This window comes from Leptonotus elevatus, chromosome 9 (genome assembly GCF_054856555.1).
Source record: "Leptonotus elevatus isolate MCC_2025b chromosome 9, RoL_Lele_1.0, whole genome shotgun sequence".
Taxonomy (NCBI): Eukaryota; Metazoa; Chordata; class Actinopteri; order Syngnathiformes; family Syngnathidae; genus Leptonotus; species Leptonotus elevatus.
The window spans coordinates 21,329,636-21,351,625 of NC_141247.1; the positions used below are offsets into that span (position 1 = coordinate 21,329,636).

At 41.7% G+C, this 21,990-nt stretch overlaps 6 protein-coding genes across 7 annotated transcripts; 5 read left to right on the forward strand and 1 right to left on the reverse strand.

Moving 5' to 3' along the window:
- Positions 1-363: 363 nt before the first annotated feature.
- Positions 364-6,453, forward strand: LOC147168775 (wee1-like protein kinase). 2 transcript variants are annotated; one of them, XM_086084445.1, is made up of 10 exons: positions 364-780; positions 1,120-1,319; positions 1,417-1,465; positions 1,587-1,759; positions 2,016-2,284; positions 2,364-2,444; positions 3,224-3,309; positions 3,388-3,558; positions 3,770-3,858; positions 6,356-6,453. In XM_086084445.1, the coding sequence occupies exons 1-10, from the start codon at positions 454-456 to the stop codon at positions 6,423-6,425; spliced, it is 1,515 nt and encodes a 504-aa protein (XP_085940571.1). In that variant the 5' UTR covers positions 364-453; the 3' UTR covers positions 6,426-6,453. The 2 variants fall into 2 exon arrangements, with proteins under 2 accessions (XP_085940571.1, XP_085940572.1); XM_086084446.1 differs by lacking the exon at positions 6,356-6,453 and having other exon boundaries at positions 3,770-3,901.
- Positions 5,719-10,970, forward strand: LOC147168776 (cyclic nucleotide-gated channel alpha-2-like). The gene is made up of 11 exons (XM_086084444.1): positions 5,719-6,454; positions 6,765-6,854; positions 7,044-7,154; positions 7,242-7,427; positions 7,504-7,611; positions 7,763-7,869; positions 8,033-8,520; positions 8,616-8,894; positions 8,960-9,058; positions 9,621-9,998; positions 10,350-10,970. The coding sequence occupies exons 2-11, from the start codon at positions 6,766-6,768 to the stop codon at positions 10,533-10,535; spliced, it is 2,031 nt and encodes a 676-aa protein (XP_085940570.1). The 5' UTR covers positions 5,719-6,454; position 6,765; the 3' UTR covers positions 10,536-10,970.
- Positions 10,971-11,089: 119 nt separating this feature from the next.
- Positions 11,090-12,724, forward strand: LOC147168777 (uncharacterized). The gene is made up of 5 exons (XM_086084449.1): positions 11,090-11,336; positions 11,782-11,841; positions 12,171-12,290; positions 12,392-12,494; positions 12,576-12,724. Exons 2-5 carry the CDS (start codon positions 11,782-11,784, stop codon positions 12,638-12,640), a joined length of 348 nt encoding a protein of 115 aa, XP_085940575.1. The 5' UTR covers positions 11,090-11,336; the 3' UTR covers positions 12,641-12,724.
- Positions 12,725-12,894: 170 nt separating this feature from the next.
- Positions 12,895-15,345, forward strand: fgl1 (fibrinogen-like 1). The gene is made up of 7 exons (XM_086084448.1): positions 12,895-13,083; positions 13,150-13,348; positions 13,425-13,593; positions 13,680-13,777; positions 14,103-14,191; positions 14,309-14,496; positions 14,581-15,345. The coding sequence occupies exons 1-7, from the start codon at positions 12,895-12,897 to the stop codon at positions 14,777-14,779; spliced, it is 1,131 nt and encodes a 376-aa protein (XP_085940574.1). The 3' UTR covers positions 14,780-15,345.
- Positions 15,346-16,285: 940 nt separating this feature from the next.
- On the forward strand, positions 16,286-19,144 carry LOC147168779 (N-acetyllactosaminide beta-1,3-N-acetylglucosaminyltransferase 2-like). The gene is made up of 2 exons (XM_086084447.1): positions 16,286-16,350; positions 17,661-19,144. The coding sequence occupies exon 2, from the start codon at positions 17,665-17,667 to the stop codon at positions 19,063-19,065; it is 1,401 nt and encodes a 466-aa protein (XP_085940573.1). The 5' UTR covers positions 16,286-16,350; positions 17,661-17,664; the 3' UTR covers positions 19,066-19,144.
- Positions 19,145-20,284: 1,140 nt separating this feature from the next.
- eif1ad (eukaryotic translation initiation factor 1A domain containing) lies at positions 20,285-21,990 on the reverse strand. The gene is made up of 5 exons (XM_086085290.1): positions 21,829-21,990; positions 21,551-21,662; positions 21,188-21,296; positions 21,006-21,114; positions 20,285-20,927 (listed from the first exon to the last, which is right to left on the reverse strand). The coding sequence occupies exons 2-5, from the start codon at positions 21,635-21,637 to the stop codon at positions 20,723-20,725; spliced, it is 510 nt and encodes a 169-aa protein (XP_085941416.1). The 5' UTR covers positions 21,638-21,662; positions 21,829-21,990; the 3' UTR covers positions 20,285-20,722.

Consider the following 21,990-nt stretch of genomic DNA (forward strand, 5'->3'; position numbering starts at 1 on the left):
TGCAAAGGAAAATATTTTCCAGAATCCAGTTTTGTACCATCTTGTACTACCAATCAAAATCATTTTTTAATGTAATTTAATTACTTGGCTTTGTTCATCTTTTTTGTTATTTGTTTGTAGTCAATATAATGAACTATTACACTTTATGTAGTATATTTTTATATAATTTATTTAAGCCCATTACCGCCAGTAAAAAAAAGAAATGCTGTACTGTATTTGTCTTTTGTTGATTTTTGTTTTGCTTTTATTTTTATTGGCGCGAATACAAGCTCGCTAGATGGCGATAGTGCTACTTTCGCAGTTGCCAACTACCAACAAACCCAACAAAGAAGTAAGCGAACGAGCCGCTGATTGGCTGCCACGCGTAACGTGACCAGCAGCCTGGCGGTGTTTTGAAACGCGTGTTTGTAACGTTGGTCAAAAGGCGTGTGCAGCAGAAAGACGAACGGATCCATGGAAACCACGCCGCGTCTGAGACGGGACACCGAAAAGAGCTCCCAAATGCGCGAGCGACGAAGCGCCGCTGTCAAGCGGCTGGAATACCGCAGCAGCCCCCTGAGGAGCCGTTCATGCGTGGGTGACGAGGTCAAGCGGTGGGGCCCGAAAAGCTGCGGATCACCGAACACGGTCCCCATGGCCACATGCGCCACTCCTTCCAAGAAGCCTTCGCGGTTCAACGAGGACTCGCCGCAGCGATCGTTTCTGCAAACCCAATCTACGAACACTCGGTGCAAAAACGTCAGGAAACGAAGACTTTTCGACACGCCGCATAGAGCAACGGTTTGTATTGGCCGTTAACATTCTCAGCATGTGCCCGTTTGAGTTTAGTATCGACAACTATTGCACATTGCTGTCTATTTGGTTGGTGTTTTTGCTTACGGTTTTTTTAACGGTCAAAATTTGAAATTGGAGTTTCAAACCAGACAGATGAGGCAGGCAGGTACTCCGTAGATGAAAAAAGAAAGAAAGAAAACTGCATATTAAATAGTTTTCACCAAAATTTAAATTTCGTTCATTTATTTACCACAAATAGAATCTAATGTATAATAAAAATAAAGACTAGTATTACCTTAAGCGACCCAAGAACTTGACTGAACATTGATGTGTGTATTTGCACAGAGCGTATTATCCCCAGCAAAGAACTCCAGCCTCACGGTCACCTGCAGGCGATCCCTGTTCAAGAATGCGAAACCTTCAGCAAGGTCCCTCACAGACATCAACAGCATCAGACCTGAGGTCAACTTGAATCCGTTCAGTCCCCTGACCCTCCTTATCCAGTCTCCTACACTGCAGAAGAACCGCAGCAAGAGAACACATGCGTATGTTTTTGTTGTTGTTCTTTTTTATCCTTGCAGATCAATGCCCTTCTTCACTTTTTCTCCACTTTACAAAAAACTGTCTGCTTTTGTTGTCCAGGTCTTATGGAGAAGACAAAAATACAAAAAATGCTAAAGGGGATTCTAAGGTAATTACATTTTCTCTATAGGGCTATTTTTTAAATAATTAAATTTCAGTAATTCATTTTTTCTCAGCAACCGCGCATCATCTGAATTGTATCTAATCCCCCCTTTGTTTGCAACTTTTAGAGGTTGACTGCGATAAGAAACGATGTAACGTCCCGGTTCACCTCCGAGTTCCTCGAGCTGGAGACGATCGGCAGTGGGCATTTCGGCGCTGTGTTCAAATGTGTGAACAGGCTGGACGGCTACGTCTACGCCATCAAGCGATCAAAGAAACCACTTACGGGATCAGTAGATCAGTAAGTGGATCATTTTAAATGACAACAAATTGATATTGTGAAGCCGAATGTCCTCCAAATACCGAAACTCTTTGCTGTGACTGCTGAGGTTTTTTTCCCCCTCATGCAAATCCATACTGTGCTTATTCTACCTTACAGGAATATGGTCTAGGGTTGTCCCCCCCCCTCCCACTTCCTTATGTTTTTCCAATTTCAACGCACCTTGTGGTACAACAACAATCAAGCTATCCCGATTCTGTTTTCTCCTCCCATGCAGACAATGCGTCATGCGAGAAGTGTTCGCCCACGCCGTACTGGCCCAGCATCCTAACGTGGTGCGTTACTACTCGTCCTGGCTGGAGGACGACCACTTGCTCATCCAGAACGAGTACTGCGACGGCGGCACGCTAGCCGACGTCATCGAACGCAACTCCAAACGGCTGGCCTCCGTGTCGGAAGCGGACCTCAAATGTCTGCTGCAGCAAGTCGCGCGGGGCCTGGAGTGCATCCACGCGATGTCGCTGGCGCACATGGATATCAAACCCAGTGAGTTTTGGCCGTTGCGCGCTACGTTAGATGCAATGCAAACTGGGAAACTGATGGGAGTCTTGTTTTGGTTTCCAAGGCAACATATTCATATCCAAGAAGTCCGGAAGCAGCTGCGATGAGGATGACGCGTTGACCACCGGCGTTGTCTACAAAATAGGTTTGACCTTTTCTCGCGCGCTGTTCTGTTGGCTTCATTTTACAGGGGATATGATGTGTAAAAATACAGCATGCTCAGTTAATCGCTGTATCCACACTGTTATAATCTTAACCCCCTTCACGTGCAACGAATCGCAAAAGTCACGTTTCGGATTGGTATCACGGATTTGAGTCACGGATCGGATCGTTTTTCGGACCTTCATTTATTTAAGTGCCTTTTTTATTTAAAAAAAATATTCAAAGTGTCTAATATAGCCGTGTAGGATTTAGGAACACAACTTTTAAGCAGAAACATTCTTATTTTTACATGGTTCATGTGTAAAATAACAAGGTATTAATGTTGTTTTCCTATAATCTAGACAGCTGAGTTTGACATTTTGAGTTGAACGTTTTTCTTTTTTCACGGGCAAAAGTGTTTTTTAAAATAAATGAAAACAAAGTTCTATTTATCTTTGTTTTTTTAATAATGAAAAGACCTCACATTCATTCCTTTAAACATGGAGAGTGAATTACAAAGTAGCCGTGGTCCAGAATATTGAAAAATAATTAAAATAAGCCAGGTTGCCGGTACCAACTGTCAAATTTACCAGCCGCTAACAGCTAGCCGCTAGCCACTTATGTCGGAAACTTCTGCCGTATCATACGATGACGGCGTAATTGCTTAGCGGTCTTTTAGCGTCCTAAATTAGCGATTTAACATGAGTTTGGGATAGCGTTGTTGATGTTGGTCGCAACTACAATGTCAACTAAGACTCAAAAGAAATGTGTGCCTTCTTCCAGGAGATCTTGGCCATGTGACGCAGGTAAACAGTCCTCAAGTGGAAGAAGGTGACAGCCGATATTTGGCCAATGAAGTTCTACAAGAGGTTTGTTATCATTCCCAAAAAATAAAAATCTCCATTTGAGAAATTCACACTTATTAACATCTCCGTCCTGTTTTGTAGGACTACAGTAACTTGACAAAGGCCGACATTTTTGCACTCGCCCTGACGGTCGTTAGCGCCTCGGGGTCGGAGTCCCTGCCCCCCAACGGACACAAGTGGCACAAAATCCGACAGGGCGAGCTTCCCGCCATGCCACGCGTGCTTTCGCCAGAGTTTCTCAGTCTTCTTGAGGTGAGCACAGTGTTTTTGTTCTGCCATATACCCCAACATGTTTGTAATTGGATAGATTTGATCATCTTTTTTTTTTTTTTTTTTGGACTTCATCCACTAACATAGATTAAGGGATCAGGCTAATTACCATAATTTCTGGAGTATAAATTACATTTTGGGGGGGAAATTTGGTTGGTTTACATCAATATATCCTGTCAATATTGTTTTTCAGTTGATGATAAACCCTGACCCAACAAGACGGCCTTCAACCTCTGACATCATCAGACACCCAGTAATCCAGGCAGCAAACCGATCGACGTTGTAAATACAAAATATCAATAAATAAAAAAAGTTTTATATTGTAGTTTTCCTCCTTGCACATTTGTCTGATGAAAAACAATCCTTACCTCATAATTTCTCCACAAACTAAACTCATCATATCTCAATGCTCATATTCATCAAAAATGCACTTTAAAAATTAACCTATAGACATAAAAAGCGGGATTAAAGCAGATGGCATTCAATAATTTTCAACAAAAACTAGGTTGTTTGAAAAGGAACCCGACTGTGATGAAAAGCTTGCTCAATATTATTTATGTGGTTGTTACTAACATAACTATGAGACTAATTTTTCAAAAATCATTTCCAGAAACTTTATTTGGATGTACGCCGCCGCCATTGTTATTTACGTCGGGACGCATTCAGTGCGTAGTGACGTAGAATGGCGGCTGGCTCTCTGCCGAGCGACGTGAAACGTTTATAAAGAAAGCAAGGTAAGTCTTGTAGCGTTCCTAAAAGAAACAACATGCAATCGGGAGAGTCATCCTTCCCCAAGCCGTGCTCTCGTCATTAGCCAGACGCGTTCCAAGAGTTTGACCGTCCCCTTAGGAACGCTCCGGAGGCTTTTCTTTTTCAGCATTCTGATTAACTGCTATAAATGTCAAAAAAGCATTATAACTATTTGTATTAGTTTAAATTTTTTTCCCACTTTTGTTGAAAGTCTAGATTTTTTTTATTGTACATAAAATTTGTGATTCATTGCGAGTTAACTAGTGAAGTCATGCGATTAATTCCGATTAAAAACTTTATCCGCCCGATGCCCCGAATTTTTTATATTTTCTTTCTTTTTTTATTCATTCACTGCCGTTGACGGCTATAAACGTTTGGTAATGCTAGTTGAAGTGGGCAGTCAGTCATGTGACATTAATACGTCAATAAGGCCTTTTTGTAATCTTTGATGTTTTTTGTTTGAAAGGTGTGGCTTAAGGCAAATAAAAGTGTCAACATTACCCCGATCAAGTCTGAGCATCGCAAACCTACTCTAGGGGATAGAGCATGTCACCCCAAAACTGTACAGTCAGTGACTACAAAATTTGAGTGTATTGACCTTTCACCTTAGTAACATCAACAGTGATCTTTATGTCCCTTTGCTGTGTCATGTTGTTGCCTCTTTGAAGTGAGCAACATGACACAATTTCCCATAAATCAAATCTGTCTGGCTACTACAACGCATTAAGAATTTTTTTAATCGGACAATGGATTAAGGAGGAGTTGAGTTTTTTATGTTGGAAAAAAAAAGAGGCCTTTTTGGGGAATGTTTCGTGTAATATCGCAAGATCTGCTCAAAGCCTTCAAATTAGAGTAAAATCGTATAACTTAATTATTTCTCAATGTTGTCCTTGACCCTTTTGTCTTGTACTCGGAGAACTCCCTTCTCTGATTGGCTGAGGCCAGACCAAAGGCATAAGACATCAGCAGGTCAAAATTAGCATGATGTTTCAAACGCAGAGGCTTGCCCGTAAAACTAAAAAGAGCAGCGTGAGCAAATTAGGTCACTCGTACTTCAGCAGTCAATTTTTTTTCATGAAATTATTTATGTAGTATTTTAGAGACATTTGAAGCGCTAAAAGCATGTTTGAAGCTAGCAAGCTGTAGCACAGCTACACTGATAGCGTGGTGGCTACATGTGTAGCGCAATTCTTTCAGAACACAATGAGTATTGTATAATCTTTTTTTTTTTTTTTAATATATATTGTGATATATACATTGTACTGTATGTGACGCCCAATTACATTTTGTAACGATTGCAGACATTAGCGCAGTTGCTAACGCTACTGTAATCACTTGTAACGTGTTGTAACGATGTCCTTTTCTCCTCGTTTATGCGATTTTTCTGTAAGAGTTTTACTCCAGTTCATTATCAACGGGGTGCAAGTTAATAAAGGAGCATGGAAGCTCATCTTTGCTGCTTCATTGACCGTCTCATCAATGTGAAGGAAAATGGCCAATGAAACGGCTGGTAGAGAGCAGCTGTTAATGGTTCTAGATGTACAAGTGTAGCTTTATCTTACTCGGGTTATGTAGTCGCCGAAAACTCAAAAAAAAAATATGGGTTCACTTCAAGCTATATTACAGACTTGAGCCTAGTGCTGTGTTACATCCCAATGTGGGGAATTTCAGACTTGGTAAGGATATATGGAGGTAAGTGAGATGTGGTGTTAGAGACAACACAATACTCCTCGCATGAAAAATAATAATTCAATTAACAAAACAGCAAATTGGTCAATAAAAACCCTTGAAGGCAACGGAATCGAAACAGAAGGCTTTCGTCTCTGTGTGCAAAAGCGCACGTCTCTCGGTAATCAGGAGACAAGGCACACTTTTGGCTGTGGGGCCACTTCAAACGATGCTCTTGAATTCAGATGAGTAAAAACCCACACATGCACATACACCCAATTTGCATTCTAAAGGATTCTTTTGTCAAAGCTTGAGTGTCATGTGATCATCCTGAAGGGTTTTCTCTTTTTTTTTTTTTTAGTCTTCACAATCAGTACTGCCTGAATTCACTTACAGTACATATTGTTGATGGATGGAAGATTTCTTCATGAGCTGAACATCACATCAGGACATTTGCCAGGTGTGTTGAACCACTTTCATCTTTTATCTTCCTTTTCTTACGTGGAATAACTAGACAGCTTGTTGCTATGCCATCTGGTTTCTACGGTGATGTATGCTACTAAATGACCTTCCTTTTCTTATTGTGGTTCCGCCTTTGAATGCGTTGTTTACTGACTTTCTTTGAACCTCCCTATTGCTTACTATGTCTATGATTTTTATCATGAGAATTTGTGTACACTATGACCATCATTGTTCACACTTTTTTATAAATGTGAAGACAAATTGAACGATGATGAATAACTGCTGCATCTATATGTATTTGCGTGCAGTATGCCACGTCCGGTGCCCGATTCACACAGGTTGTCTGTGAAAACATGGGAGGAGGAGAACAGTGACCATGCTGACAGCCCACTTAGCAGGTATACGCACACTCCTGATCACATTTAACCAGACACGTGTTATTTTGGTTATATCACATGATGTTGCGCAATAAAAACTACGTTTGCAGGTGCCAGCCGAGATCCAGGCGGTTTTCAAGTTGATAGCTGTCACTTAGTTTTGTGTGTTTGTTTCACAGTACAAATAGGTTTTAAATATGTATTTTGTAGAGGGCAGTCGATGTGCGACGACACTTCCTCAGAACTACAGAGAATGGCGGCCATTGACAGCAAAGATGTCAATTCGCAGAATTCCTTCCATGGCCGAGGTGCTCTCTCCAGGTACGAGGTCGATCCATATTCAACAGTGTGGACGAGGACGTTTTTGGTGTCTTCAAGTTCGTTTTTTTTTTTTTTCTCTCTCTGTAGGATAGTGAACATGGTGATGACTCTCAGAGAATGGGCCCAGAAGAGCGTGGGCGATGAGGCGGAGCGGCCGGATTCTTTTTTGGAGCGTTTCCGGGGTCCCGCCCACTTGGACATACCGCCCAGCCGTTATAGTCACAGCTGCAATGGCTCCGATACAGATAGTGAAAGGAGACGCACAAAGAGAAAGTAAAGACAAAGAAGACACGGGTGTATTTTCGGAGAAGAGCATCAAGTTGGTTGACTCGATTATTGTTTATTTTAGGAGGAAGTGTAACAATATCATCTTATCGCCATCAGATGATGCGTATTACCACTGGCTGATGGTGATTGGGCCTGCTGTTTTTTATAACTGGACCCTATTAGTTGTCAGGTTTGAAAAAAATTGCGATTTGTTTATCCAATTATTGTCAAAGGTCAACCATTGCATTGATTCGTCGTTAATCGTAGATCGTCAATGGATCCAGCATGATATCGATTTTCATTGCCTGTTACAAAATGTGACAATGCGTCTGTTTCTGTAGGGCCTGTTTTGACGAGCTGCAGATGAGGAACGTTTTGGTGTGGCTGGTCATGGACTACATCTGCGACGGGGTCTACATCCTCGACATCGCCGTTCGCCTCCACACGGGTACTCAAACATTTGACCGTAAAATTAAATGATCCGGAGATTGATCGGCTACGGTAACGTCTGCGTATGATGATATCGCAGGCTGTACAGTAGATCCTTGTATTATTCTCGAGTTCATCCAGAACATTTTGGAATAGGACCCATTTTGCGTGTATTTTTCAAGGTTTCCTAGAACAGGGACTGCTGGTGAAAGATGGCCACCGTTTGAGGGAAACGTACATCCGAACCTTGCAATGCAAGCTGGACATCTGCTCCATCCTCCCAACTGATCTGTTGTATTTAACTTTCGGAGTCAGTCACACTCCCCTCCTTCGATTCAACCGTCTGCTGCGCCTGCCCCGGCTCTTTGAGCTCTTTGAGCGTACGGAAACAAGAACAGGCTACCCAAATACCTTCCGCATCTGTAAACTTGTCGTCTACATCCTGGTGATCATCCACTGGAATGCCTGCGTATACTACAGCTTCTCCAAAGTCCTGGGACTGGGTTCCGACTCCTGGGTTTACCCCAATGCTTCGGATCCAGAGTATGCCTCTCTAACCCGAAGCTACATATACTGCCTGTACTGGTCCACTTTGACGCTGACTACCATTGGAGAGACTCCACCGCCTGTAAGAGATGAGGAGTATCTCTTCCTGATATTTGACTTTCTGGTAGGACACAGCAATTTATGCCCCATTCCTTCTGAAATTTTGTGGTCCTAGTCAATCAAAGCTTTGAATTGAGATGTTGTTTTTTCTTTTTCCAGGTAGGCGTTCTGATCTTTGCGTCCATTGTGGGGAATGTTGGAGCCATGATCTCAAATATGAATGCGACGAGAGCAGGCTTTCAGGCTCGCGTAGATTCTCTGAAACATTACATGCACTTCAGGCATGTCAACAAGGTGTTAGAACAGCGTGTCATTCGCTGGTTTGATTACCTCTGGACCAATAAGAAGACTATCGATGAACAGGAAGTGCTGAGGAGCTTACCCAGCAAACTAAGAGCAGAGATTGCAATCAACGTTCACCTGGACACGCTAAAGAAGGTATAGATCTTGTGCAATGTCGCAGTCTTAAGGACATTTGGGTGACCCTATTTGTGCATACGTAGGTGCGTATTTTCCAGGACTGCGAGGCAGGCCTCTTGGTTGAGTTGGTGCTCAAACTTCAACCACAGGTTTTCAGCCCAGGAGACTACATCTGTAGAAAGGTCAGTTTGAAGTACTCTTGGCCTAAGTTTATACTGCATGGTTCAAGTGACACAATTCAGATTTTTAGGGAAAATAATGTTTGTCAATCTGAGAGACAAATTTTGTGACCAGCGTAAATCCTGCACGGCGAGTGCCGTATCTCTGCAAAGAGGCAGGTTAGACCCTATGTTGGTAATTTTGCAGTTGAGCGCCGGCCAGCATTACAGTCTCGACATGGCGGAACCATTGGACACTTGTAGATCCCTCCTCACCCCTGATAATTCGCAGTCGAATTATCTGCCTCACTTTTGTCACTTTTTCGATGGAAAAGGACGACACACTGGCGACCCCTAAGGGGACAAGCCCAAAGGAAAAGAAGATACTTTTACACTTGACATGCCGCATTCATGGCGCTCAAATGTACACAAACTACCCCATAAGTCAATGAAAATTTGATACATGTCAGTCACGCCCACTATCGTGGGTCCATGATCCGGCTACAACGGAAACTACACTTACAGAACCTGTACTTCGTATTATGATTATTATTAACATTTCATTGTTAATTCTCCTTTTTCCAAGGGTGATGTGGGTAAGGAGATGTATATAATTAAAGATGGCCGCCTTGCCGTGGTGGGGGAGGATGGAGCCACGCAGTTAGCCGTCCTCACAGCAGGTAGCTGCTTCGGAGAAATCAGCATCCTGAATATCAGCGGCAGCAAGATGGGGAACCGACGCACGGCTAATATTCGCAGTCTGGGGTACTCGGACCTTTTCTGCCTTTCCAAACAAGACTTGATGGACGCGCTGCAGGAGTTCCCTCACGCCAGGGCTCAACTGGAGCAGAGGGGTCGGGATATCCTGCGCAAGGAGGGGCTCCTGGAAGAAGTCAATGTGTCCGCTGGGGAGGAGCTGGAGGAGAAGGTGGAGAGGTTGGAAACTAGCGTGGATCGATTACAGGTCAGTTGACGCCTGATACTGATGTTGCAGCAAAAGCTCCAACTTATGAGTTTTTCTAGGTACGATCCGTCACTAGATCGATTTTTAATATTTATGTGTGGGGAATTTCATTGTGTATTACTTGATACTTTCAAACCGTAGAACACTGTAGAGTGCTATTTTTATTAGCATGTTACAAAAATTTGCTTTTGGGGGCCTGGAACGGATCAATGGCGTTTCCATTCATTTCAACGGGGGAAGTGGATTTGAGAGATGAGTGGTTTGAGTTACGAGCATGGTCACGGAATAATTTAAACTCATAACATTATCTATTATGTTGGATCTGTCATGGATATGTGATCCAATTTCCAGACAAGTTTGGCACGTCTGCAGAGTGAGTTCAACTCTGCTCAGCTTCGAATGAAGCAGCGAATGACGACCCTCGAGCACAACATCACCACGGCGACCACGGGTAGCGGCTTTCTGTCAGACACAGACGGCAACGACAGCGTCTCTGGTGGCGTGGGGATGCGGAGCCAAATAAACATTCGTCTGTAACTAATCCTACAACGGAAACGTCGCCAAGTCTTTTTGTATGGAAGGCTGTTTAAATTAAAGAAATGCAAAGACAATTCAAGAGATCATTAAAACATGAATTTGTAAAATAAATAAATAAATGCATACAATTCATATTACTAAATGAAATTGTGAAATAGGTTTTGTTGAATATTTGATTATTACAATTCGTAATCAGTTATCATTTTCCATCAATGTAACGTTTGTCATGATTGTATCAGTACAGTAGAACCTTGATGTACAAGTTTAATTCATTTACTTGTACTGTATGTGAAATAGATTTTACACACCAAAATGAATTGAAATGTCATGAACGCTGTATATCAATGCCAAAAATCAACAAAACTACTCCTGTTGCTTGTTGTAAATGATGAAAGATAGCGCTGTATTGTATCAAAACAATAAAAGAGAAAATCAGCAAATAAACATGGAACCAGTATTTGTATGTTAAATTGAGAGTGACATCATTATAAATGCAATATTAACTATGTGTAGTATATTTACTAGACAATGTTTACTATGAATGAAATTAGCATTATGTTAAGTTGAACTGTTATTTTGAAGATGTAAACGAACTACGGGGTCCTAAAGCCACATTAAATTTCATTTTGAGGATTCACTATATGGTCAATGCATTGTCTGTAGCTGTGTCAGCCGGTGACTAGTAACGACCAAAGTCCAACATAACATTTCTGGAACACACCAGGAAGTGACCGTGAGCGTGTCCTGTCAAAAGAGTGACAACGCTGTGTCGAGGGGGGGAAAAAAGAAACTAAAATACCGGTATGATTGCTAATTCTTACTTTGACTAATTGGCTTTGTCCTCATTTCATCAATTTTGCTTTATTGTCTGTGTTGTTGTTGTTGAATATTTCCTTCAATCACTTTTGTGCTAATTAATGATTGATTGTGATCAATTGAGAATCTACAGTAAAACAGAAACAAACTGTATCTGTCCTTTATGTGCACAGTGCACTTTTCATGCTCACACAAGTGGTTCATTTCGAAGATTTATGCTATAGCAGTCCTGTTCCACAACACTAGAATTTACCCGAACCTTATTATAATTCTACAAGGTATCTAGTAGACCTTACAGAAGTTATATTTTGAATGCTATCATTTACATTATTGTTATCCATAAATACATTCAAAATAGTGTCGTATGCTGTATTTAAACATTATACATACACGTTATAATAATAATAATAAAAAAATCTTATTTTCACAGATGGAGCTTTACATTACGTTGATAGCAGCCAGTGTGGTACCATTGTCCGCAGCAGAACAGGTAAAACCTGCTTAGAAAGAGCAAAAATTCAAAAGAGCCAAAGAGCAAAATCATTATTTTGAGCGAGTGAGTGACTTTCTGCCAAAGAGACGCAGAAGAGAGACTGGTCTGCCAAATTAGCAAACGCGCACAGCCTAAAATTGCACCAATACAAAAATCAGGATCCGCCGGCATTTGTGCCACGGCGCAGATGTGCTGCGTACGAAAATAAAAACAGTTGATAGAAACGCAGTCGGAATTGTTTGGGCAGTCCCGACGGCGACTTGTATGGAATTATTTTGTGTGTTGCGGTGTTTTTTTTAAATTTATTTTTATTATGTTTGTTGCAGGCCAGCCTCCTTGAAAGTCTCCTCTTGGCGACGATTCAGCGTCCCTGGCTCTGGGGTGTCTACGTTTTCACCGTTGGACTTCCCGTTATTCTTTTCATCAGCTTCATGTGGCCTGACAAGGTACACCGAACTTGATTTTTATTTCCGTCTTCTCGCTAAATTAGAAAATGATTTGACTCGGATTTGGTTAGACGGCTAACATCAAGCCTGTTCAAATGTAGAGATTTGGCCCCCCTGACCAACAATATTACTATAAGAAGTCTGATGACGAACAACCAGATGACCCTGAGATCTCGCAGGAGAAGCAACCAAAGCACAGCGCTGGTAATTCTATTTCAAGTGAGGAGGTTCTCTCTGAAGTTGAATAAATACTTGCAAAATAAGGCGCCTCTTCTCTTGCGTTAGGAGAAGCTGACAAAACATCGGCAAGACGACGAGACACTCATGATCGCCAGAGTAACTGTCGCTAAGACGCCAAGATTCACCAGATCGACGGAGCCTTTTTGTTGTTCTTGAAACCCCCTCCCAAAAATGTGACAAAAGAAGCTGAAGTATCAGCAAACAACAACCGATTTCTTGTCTTCTTTTTTTTTTAAAAATCTGTCTGGAGCTTGTGAAGTGATTCATACGTGCGCACCTGTTCTTAATATTTCCTGCATACTTTGAAGGTTTTATCACTGCAAATGATCCGGCATTTCGTAAGTATCTTGGCCCTGGATTTGTTATGTTCAAAGTGTTGGGAAGAACTAGAAAAAAGAAGAAAAAAAAAAGGGGGGAGAAAGAATCGTTTTTCTTCCCCACTTTTGTGGTTTTGACGTTTTATGCACAACAAACTCCGAAGAGGATGGCCGCACTGCTCCGTCTGCAGGGCCTTCGTTTCACCGCCTTCCTGATTTGCTTTCGTTCCCTCTGCGTAAGTCTCACACAATCTGCATTGTCTTTTATGGACTGTATGGCTAACACGGTGGTATTAAACTAGCATACCAGCTCTTCTGGCGTGCTCGCGAAGGCGTCGGACCCATGCCAAGAGGAGCTGATGAGGCTGAGGGAACAGGAGAAGCTTCTCAAAAGTCAGCTTCAAAAACAAGACTCGCTGCTACGCAGACTGCGACTGTTTAACCGCGCTGACAATGAGGCAAACGCACGCGTTGACCGAACCCTTCAAACGCAGCGCGAAGGTCAGGATTGCTAAAATGCGTCAACGAGCTCAAAAACATCCATTTCATACGTTTTGATTTGATTTGATTTTGACAGTGTTGGCAGACTGCTCCCAACTCTACACTTCTGGCACTAAAGCCAGCGGTTACTACCACATCCAACCGCATGGCTCCCCTGCTGCAGTCAGAGTCTATTGCGATATGAGTGACGGAGGTGGCTGGACTGTGATACAAAAAAGGATCAATGGAGCAGAAAATTTTACCAGGTGTGTCTTTTGTAGCCTGACGAATGGAATGAATACAAATCACACTGCACGACGACGAACACCCATCTATCTATCTATCTATCTAGACCATGGGTGGAATACAAGGATGGTTTTGGAAACATGGCTGCAGACCTCGGGGAGTTTTGGCTTGGGAATGACAACTTGCATTCTATCACTTCGCAAGGTCAGTATGCTTTTGATCGCGAGCTTTGTAACGTTCGGTTTTTACCAAGCATGATACATTCGTTGGATTTGAAGCGTGCTGTAATTGTTGGTTCTTTGTATATTTTAACAGACTAATATCTATAGTATTTACCTGTTTTTGTCCAACTGTTCAGAGAACTTTAGTTGCCAACACGAATGAGTGAGCACTTCATCTCCATAGCCGCTATTGTCCGGGATTTTTTTTTTTTTTAATTAGAAAGAAAAAAAAATCAACACTTGGTAAAGGTTTCTACGACGGCTAATGCTGAGAATATTGTTCTCTTTGTTCATCTGGTTTGTCCTAGGCAATTACACACTGAAGATCCATCTGGAAGATTTTGAGGGCAACCAGCGTCATGCCGAGTACAAGAACTTCAAAGTTGCAGATGAAAAGGTGTTAAGATCACGAGTCAATCAATCAATCAATAAATCAATAAATCCCACCCTTTTCCTTTCCTCTTGGCCATACATTCTCTTCCTTCAATTCAGTCATCATCTCTGTCCTTTGCAGGATCACTACAGACTCACTTTTGGCGCCTACTCCGGCACAGCGGGAGATGCTCTGTCCGGGAATTACCAGTTCGGTGTGTCAAACTGGGCCAGTCACCAGGGCGTCCCGTTCAGCACCTACGACAAGGACAACGACAACTATGAAGGCAGTTGTGCGCAGGAAGATAAAGGAGGCTGGTGGTTCAACAGGTATGCACTTAGCTCTGTGTAATTTTTATTTTTTTTTTTAAGTCATGACTTTTAGCCACCACATTGAAAATGTTTCTCCCCCAGGTGCCAATCAGCCCATCTCAATGGCAAGTACTATCCCGGCGGGTACTACCGTGCACTGACAGATGACGGCGTGGTTTGGTACACATGGAAAGGATGGTGGTATTCCCTGAAAACCAGCATCATGAAACTACGACCTGACCGTTTCAAAGTCGACCCTTTGGACGACCCCAATGCTGTTCGCGGAGATCCTCTGTCTTAAGTCCAACTTGGGTTAAGGTGCCTTGACATACGAGTACCATAGACACGGTCACGACTCTTCAGTAGGATGCAGCGATATTAAAACCACTTCTTGTGCCTTCTGCATGTTGTCATATAATCTGTTTATAACTTGTTTCAAGAAATGTTCACTATCTGCTGAACTGCTTGGAGTTGACATTTTTTTGCTCATATCAAAGCACAAAATGATCTGAATGACAGCTTTTATAAAAATAAAAAAAATAAAAATCACGTATCTCTAGGCATCTCTGTATTTGTAGTTTTTATCATAGTGGAGTCACCCCCAAGTATTACATTTATTCTCACCGTTCAGTGGATTTATTTGGTCAAAACCTGAATTTAACCACACGAGTTTACACATTTTTACAGCTTGAACACAATAAAAAAAAAAAAAACTAACCGTTCACAACAGCATAAAGAGATATAGCACACAGTTGTGTATCAATATAATTTCAAACAAATCAATCATCTGAACACTTTTTGTCTTTTGCTGGCGATTATACAAAGCAAGCCAAAAATACAGTTCTGCCATGTGTACATTATGGCAAGATGAAGCAATAAAACATAGAAATACTGCCTTATTTTGTCTTGGATCATTGATTGTGACATTGCTTGTCGGGTTTCATTCGGTGAATATGTTTGCTGACAAAATGTGCGCAGTTGGATTCTGCTACTCTCCAAAAATTTGGTGCGATTGTGACCGTAAACGCTTGAATGAGTCCCTGCGATCGAGCCCGCCTTTTACCCAAAGTCTGCTACCTTCATAAAGACGGCAAAGAAAATGGATGGATGACTACATAAGACTATATTACGAATGTTAAGGCAATTTTGGTTCGACTTCCATGCCTAGCTCTGTCTCCTGCTACGAAATTTTGATCTCACGACTGTTTAAAAAGCGGCTTGTCTGCCCAAACCGGGCATTTGACATACCTGGAGGATGTTGTGTAACTATCTTTCAATGCTTCTCCAAGCCCGGAGCCGACACCTTGAGCACCATTGCATCGAGTGGCCTGAGGAATGTCGGTCCACTTCTTTTCAATGGACGTATGAAGATTCTGGAACAAATCTGGCGTATACGCCCATCCAGAGCCCGCCAAACATGCTTGATGCGTGACTTGCCCAGTGAGCATGTTGCAATTCTAAAGGGGAAAAAAAAACGAATTCCAGTCGAACCCGACGGGGACCCTAGAGTGATTTAACGAATAATATGCATAGGATGCTGCTCTTACTTTCGAAGAAAGAGTTGCGACATTTAATAAGCTGCTAGACCGGTCCTGCGGGGGGGCTTTCAGGCGGGGGGGGGGGGGGGGGTGTCAGGGATGTTTCTTTCCCCCTCTTAGTGGGCGGACCCCATTTTGCACATACCGGCAGCTTCTACATATACTTCCCCAAAGAAACGTTGGTTTCAGTTGATCTCTCCCCCTGACATTGGAAGGATGTCGTTTGGTCAACAGATTAAATTAGTGAAAAAAAAATTTCAGCCAGTGAGGAACAATTGGGAGTCATCGCTCTAGACGTGTTTCAGCACCGGAAGAAAGTCTTGGGCCAAAAGAGGTGAGCGGAACAAACTGAAGTCTGAATTTAAAAATAATATCTTAAATGATATAATAAGTAGTCTTGGTAAATAGTCAAAAACACCATGTGTAATCAATTTAGATTTCACATTTTGACGCGATAAATGATGGCGCCAACCAAAACAAAGCAATTCCTTCCGGTTCAGGTCAGGCGGAGTCCTTTTTGTATCTCATAAATCAAAGTTACTAGTTACAAAACTATTTTAATCTTATATTGATACTGGAGGTGCAATGGGTAATCAACAACTAATTGATTATCAAATTAATCGCTGATTATTTTTGATAATTGATGAATCGTTTAGATACTTTTTTTTCTCCATTTAAAATTGTGCAAATGTTGGGAATTTGTGGCAGCAATACGTTCAGAAAATTATGCTAATCAAGGAATGTTTAGTTGAAAAATCCGTGTTCAAAATGCAAATTTTAAGGGTGTCAGGCGATTAATTTTTTTAATCGTAATTAATCGCATGACTTCAATAGTTAACTCATGATTAATCTCGAATTTTATATCTAAATGTAGAATAAAAATGTACAGTAAAAAAGAATCTTCTAAATTTCATAATCTTAACATAAAACATAAATAAAAGTTAAACTAAAAGAAATATGGCCACATCATTTAGTCATTGATACAGTAATTTCATAATTTATAAAATTGAGTTCAAATGAAAAAGATGTGCTGTAAAAAACGAGTGTGATATTGATTTGTGTTGGTCGTTTTTTTTGCCACTACATGGCATAATTGCATTTGTAAAACGGTGACAGCTCAGCACATTTTTCTTTTCATATTAAGAGCTATCTAATATTTAACATTAACTTGTGAAATTCTGCGATAATTTTTTTTAAAATCACAATTAATCACATGACTTCAATAGTTAACTCACAGTTAATTGCAAATTTTATCTGTTCTAAATGTACAATAATTTTTTTTTAATTAATATTCATTAGTGTTGGTCTTTTTTCTGCCACTAGATGGCACAGTGCAATTTTTATTTTCATATTAAGAGCTATCTAATCTTTAACATAAAATAACTTTTTTCTTTTGTCTCCACAAATATACAAATGAATCGCGCGTTAAAGGAACTTTAAATTAACTCGAAATTAATTGACTTATTTTAGCAAATTTGTCAATTTCGTACTTGTACTTTTACTCCTGTAAAATTGACTGTGACTACGAACTCAGCGAGAGGCAGGAAACCTCGTTGAGTACAGGAAGTCAAACGAAGGCCGCCAACTCACCCCAATTACAAACGACACGTCAACTGCAAACTAAGACATTGTGTTTACTTGCAGCTGAATGGCACGGTGCCACCGCCGCTGGCGTCGAAGGCTGCTCTGCGTGTGCAGCCCGTGCATCGGCCTGGTCCTCCTGTTCCTCTACCTCGGCATCACGGTGTGCTCAAACGTAAATAAGATGGCGTCGCAGATGACCATGAATTCAATGCATTCGCCAAACAGTCGTCACTTTGTGGCGGCGGGAAGTTTGAATCATAATAAAAGCTTTGCCTCCGTACCTAAAAGTTTCTGGAAGCTCCGCGAAGGGGCTTTTTGGAACCAACTCCAGGTGGCCATTGACCGCCATTTCAACCCCATCCTGAATCCCCAAAACGGCCCCAGGACGTTTCACAGCAAGACCTTTCACGATTCCCTTCTGAAGCCGACCTTCTCGGAAGTTACCGGCTCAGACCCCACGAGGGGAACTCTCGAGCAGCTACCGCGGCAGATGCGAGACTTTGCGAGCCACATGAATCGGAGAAACTACCCGATCATCATCCAGTCTACAAATGGAACCTGTGGAGCAGGCGCAGTCGACGAGAAGGAGCCGCCGCTGCTCCTCTTCGCCATCAAGTCGACCGAGCGCAACTTCAAGAACCGCCAGGCCATCCGACAGACCTGGGGCCAAGTGGGCTGGGTGGCCGCACGCAGAAACAGCAGCGGTAGAAGACGGGAAGTCGGAGGGTATATCCGCCGGGTGTTCCTGATAGGCAAAGAATACCCCCAAGACTCTTTATGGGATGTTTCTAAGTTTCTGCACATGGAGGGAGAACAACACGACGATATTGTACAGTGGGACTTCAACGACACTTTTTTCAACCTCACTCTGAAGGACGTTCTGTTCTGGAACTGGTTCCCCAGCCATTGCGGCCGGACCCGCTTTGTATTTAAGGGCGATGACGACATTTTTGTCAACACGCCAAACATGATCACCTACCTCAACGAGCAGCTGGAGAAGCCACGCGCAGAACGCACCATGGATGAATTCATGGTCGGCGACGTCATCGGTGCGGCCGCTCCCAATCGAGTTCACCAGTCCAAGTACTTTGTGCCCAATAGCTTCTATGAGGGACTCTATCCCACCTACGCGGGTGGCGGAGGGGTGGTGTACTCTGGACAGCTGGCGAAACGTCTTCACGAAATCTCTCGGAGAGTTCACCTCTTCCCTATCGACGATGTCTTCGTTGGGATGTGCATGGTCCGGCTTAACGCGCGCCCCGTCCACCACCCGGGCTTCCTCACTTTTGACTTCCCTGGCAAAGAAGAAGAGGAGCCGTGTGCGTACCACAGGATCTTAATAGTCCATAAACGAAGCCCGATGCAGCTAATTAAACTGTGGGATAATGTGTTGAAGACACGGGACCAATGTGGGCATGTGCCACTGAGGGTTTCTACCAAGAAGGAAAATAGAACTAAAGCATAGTTGCAACACTGATTAGAAACAGGTGACGTTCTAACCAAAAAGGTAGAATATCACCCAAACCACACCTATTTCACCTGAATCATTTAATTTTTGTCATGACGTCACATCGTCTCCCTTCTAAAATAATGTCAGATTTTTTTTTCTTCAGAAAACACAAAACAATTATCACGTTGATTATATTAATGTACTGTTTATGTATTAATAATTTCATTTCAGGGGAGCCGATTTTAGCAGCTGGTGCGCAGCATGCTGAGAAATTTAAGGTAAAAATAATAATTTTGTCAAATATGACTTACGGCTGTTATCTTAAGAGGGTTACGTTACGTGGGTCGTATTGCATTTCAACTGGCAAGTTAAGTATAAAAAAATAAAAAATAATAGCCATGAAGGAAACTCTGACATAATTTACTTTTCTGTTGCTTGGATTAACACAAAAGTTTTTTAGTTTTTTTTTAACATTAAAATTGATAGCACCCTGTTAGCTAGCAGGCTAGCCATACGTTTTGCTAAAATAAAACTACTCGAAGATACAACCAAACATTTTATACACACTGTACCTGTGAGAAAATGTCCCCCGTAACTTCTGTGGCAGGTTTGGGTCCCGGCTGTCCATTTAGAAGTAGTGTTCTTTCAAATGTGGATAAAATTCTGGTAAGTGTCGGATACCTGACACTGGGAGCTCAGCTGAGCCAACGGAAATGCTAATGAACTCGTGTCCACCCTAAATAAACACACCAATAAAACAAAAACAAAAAAAACGGAAAATGAAATGTTAAAGATAATAAAATAAAGCGTTTTGAAAATAGCAACCTAATGGATCGAGTTGTAGCCCATCGTCATCAATATGTGTAATATGTTCTGTAGTTGTATTATTTATTAACTGTTCATTATTTGTATAACGTATTGTCTTTTTTTTTTTTTGTACAATTGGCAGTATGCACATGTATTGTTTCAAGTTTTGTGAAATGTAAGACACGTCACGTGGAAAGTTTTGAGCATATTGGATATTCCTGATATCAAGCCAAAAAGTCAATATACTAGTCATCTGCATACTACTAGTAGCTACTATGAAGTGTTAGTCTGTAGATGTTAATGAGAAGAATTTTATGAAGTCACGACTCCATTGTACCATATTTACCATTGTAAATGAGTAGATCGAGTGAGATAATTTTGTAAAGTGTTTTTTTTTATAAATATATATATATATATACACACAATCTCCATGAGTGTTTGTTTTTATTGCAAAACAATATTGACACAAATACTATACAAAGCCTTTGTTCCCATGAGAAAACTAAAACATAGATTTTTTTTTGACAGAATATTAAATTAATTCAACATTAGCACTAAAGGGGAATCATTTTGATACAACATAAATTCAAAATATAGTTTGTAAGCAGTAAGCAAAAAACAACAACATACCAACACACAATCAGATGATTTGTCATCATTTCCGTGAACCCCCCCCAACAATTTTTAGCTTCATGAACTTCAAACGTGGGCGCCCCTGCACGACAATTACAAGCAAGAACGAGCCCAGCCGTTAAAGCGTCCAGCGACTGTGATGTGAAGTTTGTAAAAAAAAAACAGAAGCTAAAGGATCCACAGAAAAAAGCCGCAGAATTGTCCCAAGATGAGCCCGTGGCCTCTCTCACTGTCATTTTGCATCCTCTTCATCACTGTCCTCTTCATCTTCACTCTCACTGTACTGATAAGTACAGCGGTTGGTGTTCACAAACAAATCATCATCGTCGTCGTCGCCAGAGTTGCTCGCGCTGGCCTCCTTTTCGTCTTTCTCGCCGCTGTCGTTTTTCTCGTCTTTCTGTTGGTTGGTCTTGTTTGCAATCGTGAAGCCTTCGGGCCTGAATAAAGTCAATTGGGACAATTTCACTGCGCTATGTTGAGGTGAAAAGAAACAACGGTGAGTGTGTGCCACACACCAGAAATGACGTTCTTGTAGGTACACGATGTGATCCTTGTACAGAATGGAGCTGATTTCCGCCTTCACCTTCTCTCCCTCCTCGATAGGATCCACGATCACGTAGTCACCTGGAATTGAAGAAACAAATACTTAGTGTCTCGCATATGCGGAGGGTCAATAACGTCCTGTCCTCCGACTCACCTCTCTTGATCCAAATGTTTTTGCGGAACTTTGTGGGCATGCTCACCAGGAAAATCTCGCCCTGAGCTGTGACAGTTTCATGGAGGTTGTTACCACGGCTACCAGTCACCTACAAGAGACAGCAAGAGGGAATATTTGAGACGGAAAAAGGCTTTATTTCAGTATCACAGTTTTGAAAATGATTTATAAAAAAATAAAAACAAACTACCCCCCCCCCCCCCCCACTTAACATGTGCCATAAAACTACAGTAACACTACTTATTTCTCAGAAAACTGTTGGGTACTTCCGTGCTTTGTTCAGTAACATCAGGAAGAAAAAAACAAACACCAATTGGTGTTAGCCACATAATAAATCTTGCAAACCTTCACTATCTGCTGGTTCTCCGTTGGCACGACAAAGTCTCCAAGAACCTCCTTGACGACGTGCTTGCGTTTAGTGGCCTGTGACATTATCAGTGTTCGATTTGTAAGCCAGCTAAAGAAATAAAAACAAATACGATTAGAACAGTTTATCATGCAATTTAAAGTTAAGCCTACTTGATCTTTCATTTTGAATGTGAATTGTAGAAACTTTGACGGAATTCCATCGACCACAGAAATTGACCAGCTTGGCCGAGTTAGCGATAATGTTACAAAAGTACCTTGAAATAACGGCAGCCTTTCAGTAACTAATGTGTCCTTGAATCTTGCCAGGGTGCTAACGTAACTTAAAAACAAGCAGCTGTACTGACAGTTCAATTGAACCACATGCGTTTCTGTCACCGGTCCACTTCACTTCCGGGTAACGTTCGATACCTTCTTCT

Excerpts from the sequence above, each read along its gene's own strand:
- LOC147168775 (XM_086084445.1), top strand. The coding sequence starts at position 454 with ATGGAAACCACGCCGCGTCTGAGACGGGACACCGAAAAGAGCTCCCAA. Across the intron at positions 2,285-2,363 it reads GCACATGGATATCAAACCCA|GCAACATATTCATATCCAAG; the intron begins GTGAGTTTTGGC and ends TTGGTTTCCAAG. Across the intron at positions 2,445-3,223 it reads CGGCGTTGTCTACAAAATAG|GAGATCTTGGCCATGTGACG; the intron begins GTTTGACCTTTT and ends GCCTTCTTCCAG.
- LOC147168776 (XM_086084444.1), top strand. The coding sequence starts at position 6,766 with ATGCCACGTCCGGTGCCCGATTCACACAGGTTGTCTGTGAAAACATGG. Across the intron at positions 8,521-8,615 it reads TCCTGATATTTGACTTTCTG|GTAGGCGTTCTGATCTTTGC; the intron begins GTAGGACACAGC and ends TTCTTTTTCCAG. Across the intron at positions 8,895-8,959 it reads ACCTGGACACGCTAAAGAAG|GTGCGTATTTTCCAGGACTG; the intron begins GTATAGATCTTG and ends GTGCATACGTAG.
- LOC147168777 (XM_086084449.1), top strand. The coding sequence starts at position 11,782 with ATGGAGCTTTACATTACGTTGATAGCAGCCAGTGTGGTACCATTGTCC. Across the intron at positions 11,842-12,170 it reads CATTGTCCGCAGCAGAACAG|GCCAGCCTCCTTGAAAGTCT; the intron begins GTAAAACCTGCT and ends TGTTTGTTGCAG. Across the intron at positions 12,291-12,391 it reads GCTTCATGTGGCCTGACAAG|AGATTTGGCCCCCCTGACCA; the intron begins GTACACCGAACT and ends GTTCAAATGTAG.
- fgl1 (XM_086084448.1), top strand. The coding sequence starts at position 12,895 with ATGTTCAAAGTGTTGGGAAGAACTAGAAAAAAGAAGAAAAAAAAAAGG. Across the intron at positions 13,084-13,149 it reads TTTGCTTTCGTTCCCTCTGC|CATACCAGCTCTTCTGGCGT; the intron begins GTAAGTCTCACA and ends GTATTAAACTAG. Across the intron at positions 13,594-13,679 it reads GGAGCAGAAAATTTTACCAG|ACCATGGGTGGAATACAAGG; the intron begins GTGTGTCTTTTG and ends CTATCTATCTAG.
- LOC147168779 (XM_086084447.1), top strand. The coding sequence starts at position 17,665 with ATGGCACGGTGCCACCGCCGCTGGCGTCGAAGGCTGCTCTGCGTGTGC.
- eif1ad (XM_086085290.1), bottom strand. The coding sequence starts at position 21,637 with ATGTCACAGGCCACTAAACGCAAGCACGTCGTCAAGGAGGTTCTTGGA. Across the intron at positions 21,115-21,187 it reads AAACATTTGGATCAAGAGAG|GTGACTACGTGATCGTGGAT; the intron begins GTGAGTCGGAGG and ends CTTCAATTCCAG. Across the intron at positions 20,928-21,005 it reads CTACAAGAACGTCATTTCTG|GCCCGAAGGCTTCACGATTG; the intron begins GTGTGTGGCACA and ends GACTTTATTCAG.